This window comes from Ipomoea nil, unplaced genomic scaffold, assembly GCF_001879475.1.
Source record: "Ipomoea nil cultivar Tokyo-kokei standard unplaced genomic scaffold, Asagao_1.1 scaffold2791, whole genome shotgun sequence".
NCBI classification, from domain to species: Eukaryota; Viridiplantae; Streptophyta; class Magnoliopsida; order Solanales; family Convolvulaceae; genus Ipomoea; species Ipomoea nil.
The window spans coordinates 2,304,350-2,314,698 of NW_017619219.1; the positions used below are offsets into that span (position 1 = coordinate 2,304,350).

Sequence of the window (10,349 nt, forward strand, 5' to 3'; positions counted from 1 at the left end):
ACCAAGGTTAAATGGATTGACAATATTGTGTATTGAGAATCATACCTTAGACAATATTAGTCTTGAAGAGGTCATTGATGACTTTGCATCTAGGAAAGCAAATAGACATTTTTCGTCATAATTAGTTTTGTATTTGTATTGTATTTGTAAAATGTTGAAAATTTTTAAATTTTATTTCATTTTAGTTGATATTAGTATGTTTGTACGCTTATGTAACATTTAAAATTTAGTTATAAAAATTTATGTTAACTTCTAAATATCATAATGGGGCCCTTTTTTTCACTTGCCCTGGACCTATAAAACTATAGGACCGGCCCTGCATACATGCCTATTGGCCTGAGCAATGCTTTTAATTAGGATTTCCTTCCCTGCTTTGGACATGAATCTTTGCTACCAAGATTATCTCACTCTTTGCTCTATATAACGGAAAACTGCCGCTTTGTTACTACCCAAGACAGTGGGTAAGCCAAGGTAACATTCCAGATCACTTGAAACAGAAACCCCAAAACAAGTTGCTATGGAGTTCCCGCATGTCAGTTGTAGTATTGGAGCTAAACATGATACTAGATTTGTCAAAGTTTACCGCCTGCCCCGATGCTGCACAATACTCTGCTAAACATTCTTTCACTACATGTGCTTCATGATCATTGAATTGGCCACATAGAACATTTACAAATAATCAAATATATAATTTATAAGTTCCTCACAATGTAAATATATTAATGTCTTCAAAATGATCAAAGACAACAACAAGAACAACAAGAGATCGAACAAGTTAAACATTTATTGAGCAACCATAAACCACCTCTTCTACTGCTCTTCTAGAGTATGATCCCCACCCCCCTTAATCCTAGCCTTCTTGAACCTCAGCTCCACCTCCTATTGAACACCCCAAACATACATACCAACCAAACAACATATAAATAACATTCATAAGAAAAGAAGAGAGAATAAGCAAAGGTTAAGGAGATGCTTAGGTAGAGGATCGGAGAAGAGAGTTTATCCTTAGGATGTCTTGCTAAAATGAAGATGATTTCTTCAGCTCAATGGAATGGGAGAATGGCGTGAAGGCTAAAGGGGGAATGAAGAAGAAATTGCTACAGTGCACTATTTATGGAAAATTTTGGACAATCACTTTACAACACAAAAATTGATACGAATTAAGAGCATCTACACCAGTTATTTTTTTTACACAATATTTAAGAATCTAAGTAGAAGAAAAGTTGTTCTCTGACACAAAAAAATAATAATAATAATAGCGCCTAACGCGCTAGTCTGTCCGTACATTTCAGGGTGGTCTTTCCTCTGTTTTTTCTCTCTCCTAAAACTCACAAAAAATTAGGAGATCAAAATGCAATCTCACCTTGTCTGCCTTCCCTTTTTTGATTGGTGGTGGAATAACGAATCTTACTCGGCCCCGTATATATAATGGCCCTGCCGCTGCGTCTTGTAAATTCATCCATCCGCTCGTGAACCTATTCCTTTTGTAGAAAATTTCCCTCCTTTTTTCTAACCGCTTATTCCGCCGTCGAGAAAGCTCCGATCCGATCCGCTGCTAGGGTTACGATCTCGGAGCAGGAAGACGGTAATCATCTGCTCTGCGCGCTGTTGTTACTCGTATATATATATATATATATATATATATATATATATATATATATATATATATTAGTTTGATTTGCATTTAGTGACGTGCATGTGCATGTTGGTTACGTTGGATTGCCGATTGAGGTTTCTGTTAATTTTTATTATCGGTTTTGATTGCTCAAAGGCTTTGATAGAGGAGGAGGACGAGGAGGATGATTACACGACAGTTAATTGTTAAAAGTTTCATATTCATATATTATTGGTCTTAATTGTAATTGAAAATTGAAAATAAAATTTTAGAAGCAATTGATATTGAAATTTTGGTGATTAATTTTGTATTTAAATATAAAAAAAAATAGCATTTTAAAATTAAGTTTTGAATTGTATTATCTCTTTGTTAAAATGTTAAATTTTTATGCATTATATTTGGATAAAAAATTTTGATTACATTTTTATTTCTCAATTACTTCTAGACCTTCTAAATTTCTATCTTCCAGGTTTCTGTGATTATGTTTTCTACCTTTATAAATATAACTCTCTATCATGCGAAATTTAAATATTAAAAAATTCTCTCTCTCCCTATATTCTTTGTTTATATATTGTCTAGAAATCTCTACCACTATAACAAAAAAAGGTTCAAATTAAACTTTTAGACAGTACCCCTATTTTTGATAGAACGGCCCTTGTATATATTTTGGATGTCATTTATCAGTTTTCGTTATTTTGACTTTTTTAAAATAGCGTATATTGATTCGTAACATTATTTGTTTTTCGTTTTAAAGTTTGATGCTTTGCGTTTTATTTAAGTTCTGGCCGGGTATATTTGCTGTGTCGAATTTTTTCCCAACTAAAATGGATTCTGTTCTGGAAATTCTAAAGATATTAGATTCTTAGTTTATTAGGAATGGTTAATGAATCATTAGGCACTTGTTGCTAAATACTGTCTTGACTACTATAGGATAACTCCAATTGCATGCTTTTAAATCTTATCATTTTGTTATCCCTTAGTTTCTGCAATTAGCTTCTGGCAGAGCAGGAATTACGATATAACCCAATCAGCTAACAGCCATTTACCAAACACTCTATTACGTTGAAACAATATAATATTATGATTTGTTGTGATTAAGTGGTGCTGTGATTCCAACATGCAATGCAGGTGTAATGACTGATGGATTTTAAAGGTGGGGAAAAGAAGTGTAGCAGTAGTAAATCCTCCTTGGTCTACGAGGCACCCCTTGGTTACACTGTAGAGGACGTTCGACCAAACGGAGGAATCAAGAAATTCAGATCTGCTGCCTACTCCAACGTCAGTCACTTTAGTTTGTTGACCATATAATATATATAAACATAAATGTGCAATCCAACTATTAGCTTAGACTTTTAGTTGAAATGGAACACATGCTTCAATACTTAAATGTTCTTCTTTGTTTGCTTATATTTGCAGTGCGCACGCAAACCATCCTGAGGCCCCCCTGTACTGTGCTTTTTCATAACCACAATCAGTGGTTAAATTATAGTTAGTTAAAACATATCATCTGCTCTCTCATACTTTCCTTCTTCACTCGCTCTCTCTTTTAAACTCAAGATGGCCTTGTCAACCTCTGCAATTGGATTTGAAGGCTACGAAAAGAGGCTTGAAATCTCATTCTTTGAGGTTGGGATATTTTCTGACCCTCAAGGCCGGGGCCTCCGAGCCCTTTCTAAGGAGCAATTGGACAAAGTTCTGAACCAGGCTCAGTGCACTATTGTCTCATCATTATCGAATTATGAAGTTGATTCCTATGTTCTTTCTGAATCCAGCCTCTTTGTGTACCCATACAAGATTATCATTAAAACTTGTGGCACTACAAAGCTGCTACTTTCTATTCCTCCCATCCTAGAGTTGGGCGATGGGCTCGGCCTCGATGTGAAATCGGTGAAATACACTCGTGGGAGTTTTATCTTTCCTGAGGTTCAGCCATACCCACACCGTAATTTCTCTGAAGAAGTTGCCATTCTTGATGGTTACTTTGGTAAACTCGGTACAACGGGTAGCAAAGCCTATGTGATGGGTGGTGGTGATGGAAAACAGCAGCAATGGCATGTTTACTCTGCATCTGCTGAATCTGCAGAAAACATGTTTCCCATTTATACCTTGGAGATGTGCATGACTGGGTTGGACAAGAAGAGTGCATCTGTGTTTTTCAAGACAGAATCTAGTTCGGCTGCTGTGATTACTGATGCTTCTGGGATTAGAAACATTCTTCCCGGATCGGAGATATGTGATTTTGATTTCGAACCGTGTGGGTACTCGATGAATGGTGTTGAGGGAGGCAAAATCTCTACAATTCATGTGACCCCAGAAGATGGGTTCAGCTATGCAAGTTTTGAAGCCATGGGTTATGATTTCAAAGATGTGAAGCTGGATGCCCTTATCCAGAGAGTGTTGGCCTGCTTCCAACCTGCTGAATTCTCTGTTGCTTTGCACTGTGACTGTGACTGTGGTGACTCCATTGATTCTGTGTTGAATGTTGATGTGGAAGGATATGGGTGTGGAGAAAGGAGCTATGAAGGCCTTGGCAAGGGAGGGTCAATTATGTACTGTGGCTTCACTAGTACTGCTACTTGTGGGTCTCCCAGATCAACCCTGCTCTGCTGTTGGAGTGAAAATGAGGACGAGGAAGGAGAGAAGAAACACTTCTAATCAGATGATCATCTACTTTTTCTTCTCTATTACTATTTTTTTTTTTTTTTGAAGAATCTATTACTATTTTTCTATATTATCTACTTGCCTGTTGCTGTTGGTATTCACTATTTTCAGAATGCATTTGTTATTGTTGAACATGTTGTGATAATAATAAACTTGAGTGCTTAAGTAATTTGTTTTTGGTGTTATTATCCTATTCTGATCTGATTTTGTTGTCTAATGATCCTTTACATGTGTTCACAAATAGAATAAGTACTCCCCTCCGTTTTTATGCTTTTGATTTAGGTAATGAGATTTTTTTTGAAAGGTATAATAGTAATATATTAATAGATAAACTGAACAATAGAGTCAGGAGGGACAGAGTCCCAGTACATAGGTTGTTCCTGATTGAAAGTTAACGAAGCTAAAGTATGAGCATGAAAATTAAGAATTCTAGAAATTAACTTAAAAGAACAATGCGTAAATAACGATATGGCTATCCTACATTGGTCCACAATGATCCCAATATAGGAGAAGTTAGCCGTTGGGCTTGAATGTAAAGCATTCCGCAACTCCGAGCAATCTGTTAGAAGAATATCCACCTCCATGATATCCCGATCCTTAAGCTAGGACAGTGCCTCTTTGCAAGCAAGCGCCTCCGCCATAACGGCCAAGAAAGCACCCGATAATTTTCCACTTGTTGCAGCCACGAAGGTGCCGTGATGGGAGAGGAGCACCACCCCATACGTAGCTTCTCCGGTGTCTGGTCTGTAGCCGGCATCGATGTAGCACCTCGGTGTGCCGCTGTCACTCGCCTCAGCAGCCACGGGATCCAGCGCCATGGGTGACGGACGGTGTGTCTGTCGATAGGCGTGCATCGCCGTTGCCGCACGTCGCCATACCTGTTGAGGCCGTGGTAGGGCGTGATCCCACACCGCTATATTGCAGACATTCCAAATATATAATTTAAATATATAATGAGATTTAATCAATATATGATTTAATTATTCACTTTCATGTATTTATTATTATTAAATTTACGAGGGTTAATTTATTTACAATTTAATTTTTCATAATATATTTAGTATATGATTAATTAAATTTAAATATTATAAGAAAACACAATGGATTTGTTCTCTACTAGTTCAAAAAATTGGCACGTCATTCTGAATATTAGGAAAAATATTTTTAGATTTTAGTCCCGTTAGAGGAGATTTAAACCACCATAGATCAGCAGTTCTGCTCAATTCTATCTTCTTACAATACACGGTTTCATAAATTAGACATGTCATTAAATCACTTTAAAATTTAAATAGGCCTACCTGTAAAGGGAACAAAATCATCCTTTGAGTAAAATGTAATTCATAAAGGTCTAAACTTTCTTGCAGCTCTTAACTGCTGGGCACGCTTTTTGTCCTGCTCAAACTTACTTTGAAGCTCCATAATCTCTGCATTGAAAAGTGAAGTGAGAATTTGTCATTAACTAACTTTATAAACCCAAACTTTAGCAACAGATTTGTATTCCACAATCTTTATAAATGAAGGATCAACAAAGAGGATTCTGGTTCTAATATTTGACTAGTCGTCATACCATTTAACATGATGGTATTTCAGAATTAAATTCATCTTGGTAAGCAAACTCTAGTCCTCCACAGCTAAGAGAAAGAAATTACTAACCTAGTAGAGACTGATACAACCAAACAATCTAGAAAAAAATATTTCAGGTTATGTTCTTAGAAAGTCCAAAGGAATTTAATTACGAATGGACAACAAATTGTGGGGAAGAAGCCACAGGATAGGTGTCAAACGGACAAATTCTAGATTTCTAAAAGGTTAACAATTTGTAGGACTAATAATAGGATACTGCTTAGCTAACTAACCCATAATTGCAACGTGGTATATGGACCCATAAAATGATTGGGAAATTGGTAACTCAATAGTTATGCTGTGCAACCGAATGTACCATGCGCGTGGTGCATACGGTTCAAAACGACGTCGTTTTGATTAAAAACGCGCGTCCCACTTAAAAAATAAAAATCAGGTTCGACTCTCAGCAATAGCATTATTGTGGATATATAGTTATGAAATTGTGGATATATAGTTATGAAATTGTGGTTATATAGTTATGAATTTCTGGATATATAAAAATGCTATTGCCGGGAATCGAACCTGATTTCTTCTTTAAGTGGGACGCGCGTTTTTTTAACCAAAACGGCACCGTTTTGCAACCGTATGCACCTTGCAAGGTGCATTCGGTTGCACAGCATAATTTGCGTTGGTAACTATGGACAATATTAGTATTGATTTGCTTCTCAAACAAACTTGAAAATAAGATATATGTGTTGAAACCCTAGGCCTGTTAGAGTGGTCCATTAGATTATAGCTTTTCCTGTATAAATTATTGTAATCTGTATAGCACTATAATGAGAAATAGATGAAACCTTTCACTCTTTCACAATATGGCAGTCTAAACAAACATACTTTGCATTCCTTTAGAGGCATCTTCATCTCCAGAAGATAGTTCATACACATCTTCAGCTTCTCCACTTTTTCCCCGAAAATTCTCCTTTGCATTTGGTTGTGGATAGTCCTCAGTTTTTCTTGACTTACCTACTGTTCAATGGATTGTGGCATGTTAGAATTCCTCCTCAAAAACAGATAAAATAATCTTAAAATTTCTGATGATACTCATCTAGTCTAGCAGTAAAAAGTAAAGGGTAGGTCAAAGAAGAAAAACATATGGTGACATTATCACCATAATTGCCTGTCAGAACATGAGTCAGAAAATTAACAATTTTTTATTTTATTTTTAATGTTAAAAAACCATTTCCTTAGTTGGAATAATAATGTAACCATTTTAAACATTAGGAGCTTGAGACGGCTAAGGGTTATTAACTGTTCCAAATGTATGTAACTCGATCTATTTTCATTCAAAGAATATCTTAAGACAATAATCATTGAATAAACTCTCCTTTATGATGAAGTTGTCCTTAAGAGGTCACATTCCAACCCCTACATGGCACAATTACATATTAGGGTGTGTTTGGTTCATATGTTTACACACTAAGAATAATAATCAGAATCATAGTTAGTGTTTGATTGTTTAAATTTAAAAACACAATTATGAATTTTGATTATTTCTTCAATTAAAAATTTTATTACCTAATTAAAAAGGGGTATCATTTCATCTTATTAGTAATCTAGTTTTTAAGTTTTGATTACTACTTTTATATTTGTGTTTTGAATTCTTTTTTTGTTCATATTAAAAAGGGTATCATGCAAAATACTTTCATCAAAATTTATTACCATTATCAAGTATTTGATTCCGATTTCGATTCCCTTGTGCGAACCAACCAGACCCTTAATTGTGATTAACAAAAAGGATATGATGGTGGGTCAAAATTTGGTACATTGTGTAATACTTGAAAATTAAATCCGCAGCCCATCCAAGCGCGTCGGGCGGACAGGGAAAGGTTGTGAGAAATCTAAACCATTTAATTAAATCATACAATTCCACCCCAAAGAACTCCAAATATAAACAACACTAAACTATTGCCACAGTGAATTATGTATGGCATGTTTTTTTAAAGTCTTCATGCGAAAGGCTCTTTAACACCTATGTTTCTCCAATATCCAACTTATATCCCACTTATATATACCCACCCATCACCCTCTCATGAACTCATTCATTAAACACTGCTAATCTCAATTCTTAAAGCTAGCTACATACTAACAATGATGTCTAATCTCAATGGAAAGGATAATGTTTCAACTCAGAACTACTACAGATCTTCCCCGACGAGCCGCCGCCGCCTTCCTACTCAGGGAAAGGCAACAATTCTTGCATTAGGCAAAGCCTTCCCTAGCCAACTTGTTCCTCAGGACTGCTTAGTGGAGGGCTATATCCGCGACACCAAATGCGACGATCTTGCCATCAAGGAGAAGCTTGAGAGACTTTGTAAGTGGTGCACATATATGCTTATAACTTAATTAGACTTTTTTGGGTGGCGAAGAAAACTCGCAGTGCTTGAGAGACTTTGTAAGTGGTACACATATATGCTTATAACTTAATTAGACTTTCTTGGGCGGCGAAGAAAACCCGCAGTTAAAAAAGGAAAAGGATGTGCCTGGGATTCGAACTTGTGACTTTGTGGTTACAAGTTTTTATCCTTAGTCATTTTGACTGGAGTTACTCCAGATTAATATTGTAGAAGGTGCTAGTCAGGTACTCGAGGGGGGCCTAGAGCCTAGGCTGGCTAGTAATAATAGTAAGAAAAACACATTAGTGTACACATTGCACACCTAAAGAACAAAAACGGTTGAGTTGGTTGACTCGGGCACCTAGTTGGCAGTTTGGTGCCTAGTTGGGTGACTCGAACACCTAATTTGACCGACTCAGGCGTCAGGGTGGTTGACTCGGACACCTAGACCGCCTAATTAGCTGACTAATATTCTCTTAAGGATAAAATTTTCTCCACCTAGGAGCGCCTAGCACTTAATGGAAGTCTAGATAGGCTCCTAGACTAATTTTTACAACGGTGTACAAAATTAATCGGACTTTCTTTTTGTGCAATTTTGCCTTGATGGAATCTAGTAATTTTGTTTTGGTTCTATCTAGGTAAAACGACTACCGTGAAGACTAGATACACTGTTATGTGCAAGGATGTGTTGGACAAATACCCAGAACTAGCCACGGAAGGCTCTCCAACCATAGCGCAACGCCTAGAGGTGGCAAACCCAGCCGTGATTGCGATGGCGAAAGAAGCAAGCCTGGCTTGCATAAAGGATTGGGGGCGGCCGGTGGAGGAAATCACCCACGTCGTCTACGTTTCCTCCAGCGAAATCCGGCTGCCCGGCGGCGATCTTTACTTGGCCGCCGAGCTCGGCCTGAAAAGCGATGTCAATCGCGTAATGCTCTACTTCCTAGGCTGCTATGGCGGCGTCACCGGCCTCCGGGTCGCCAAAGACATAGCGGAGAACAACCCAGGGAGCCGCGTCCTGCTAACCACGTCGGAAACCACCATCCTCGGCTTCCGCCCGCCCAACAAGGCCCGCCCGTACGACCTCGTCGGCGCGGCGCTCTTCGGCGACGGCGCGGCGGCGGTGATCGTCGGCGCCAACCCCAGGGAAAGCCTCGAAAACCCATTCATGGAACTGAGTTTCGCCGCCCAGCAATTCCTCCCCGGGACCCAAAGCGTGATCGACGGCCGGATCTCCGAGGAGGGGATAAACTTCAAGCTGGGCAGGGATTTGCCGGAAAAGATCGAAAACAACATCGAGGACTTCTGCAAGAAACTGATAGGCAAAGCCAATAATAATAATAATAACTTGACTTACAATGAGCTTTTCTGGGCGGTTCATCCCGGAGGGCCGGCGATTCTGAACAGGCTGGAGAGGACTCTGGGGCTGAGAAGCGAGAAGCTGGATTGCAGCAGGAGGGCATTAATGGATTTCGGAAACGTTAGTAGCAATACCATCTTCTATGTGTTAGAGTATATGAGAGATGAGCTGATGATGAAGAGAAAGCAGGGCAAAGAAGAAGAAGAAGAAGGTGGTTTAGAGTGGGGGCTTGCTTTGGCTTTTGGACCTGGAATCACTTTTGAAGGGATTCTTCTAAGGAATCTGCAGTGATAGATGGATCCATCGCCATTCTACTCTACACGTACTGCACATTATTATTATTACATCCATTATATTTTGCACACATTAATTCTTGTCACGTTCCATCGATCTCCATTCAAATAATGCATAATAATATATGAGAATATGCATGATTAGAAAATAACAAGACATACGTGATGATGTGTCTCATTCAATTAAGATACGAATATTGTTATATGGTGTTTAATCAAGTAATTTGACAAAATGGTTTTTTTTTTTTTTTTTAATACCTCCGAGTATACTAACACCGTCACGTTTAGTCCTAACATTTCAATGTAATCACTGGTAATTCTTCAGCTTTCAAATTTAACTGGTCCTTCAACTTTTAAGTTAATCATGTACTTCAAATTTCAAATTTTTAACCATACATGCTCTTAATTTGCCTTTACTTAAACTAACGAATGGATTATGATTGGTTAATTTGAAAGTTGAAGGA

At 37.8% G+C, this 10,349-nt stretch overlaps 2 protein-coding genes across 3 annotated transcripts; both read left to right on the plus strand.

Annotated features, from left to right (window-relative positions):
- The first annotated feature begins 1,453 nt into the window (after positions 1-1,453).
- LOC109157577 (S-adenosylmethionine decarboxylase proenzyme-like) lies at positions 1,454-5,348 on the plus strand. The gene is made up of 4 exons (XM_019305428.1): positions 1,454-1,585; positions 2,744-2,893; positions 3,032-4,310; positions 5,319-5,348. Exon 3 carries the CDS (start codon positions 3,173-3,175, stop codon positions 4,268-4,270), a length of 1,098 nt encoding a protein of 365 aa, XP_019160973.1. The 5' UTR covers positions 1,454-1,585; positions 2,744-2,893; positions 3,032-3,172; the 3' UTR covers positions 4,271-4,310; positions 5,319-5,348.
- A 2,504-nt stretch (positions 5,349-7,852) lies between these two features.
- LOC109157580 (type III polyketide synthase A-like) lies at positions 7,853-10,090 on the plus strand. Of its 2 annotated transcripts, XM_019305433.1 has the most exons (3): positions 7,853-8,210; positions 8,871-9,895; positions 9,932-10,090. In XM_019305433.1, exons 1-2 carry the CDS (start codon positions 7,988-7,990, stop codon positions 9,881-9,883), a joined length of 1,236 nt encoding a protein of 411 aa, XP_019160978.1. In that variant the 5' UTR covers positions 7,853-7,987; the 3' UTR covers positions 9,884-9,895; positions 9,932-10,090. The 2 variants fall into 2 exon arrangements, with proteins under 2 accessions (XP_019160978.1, XP_019160977.1); XM_019305432.1 differs by having other exon boundaries at positions 7,857-8,210; positions 8,871-10,090.
- Positions 10,091-10,349: the final 259 nt, after the last annotated feature.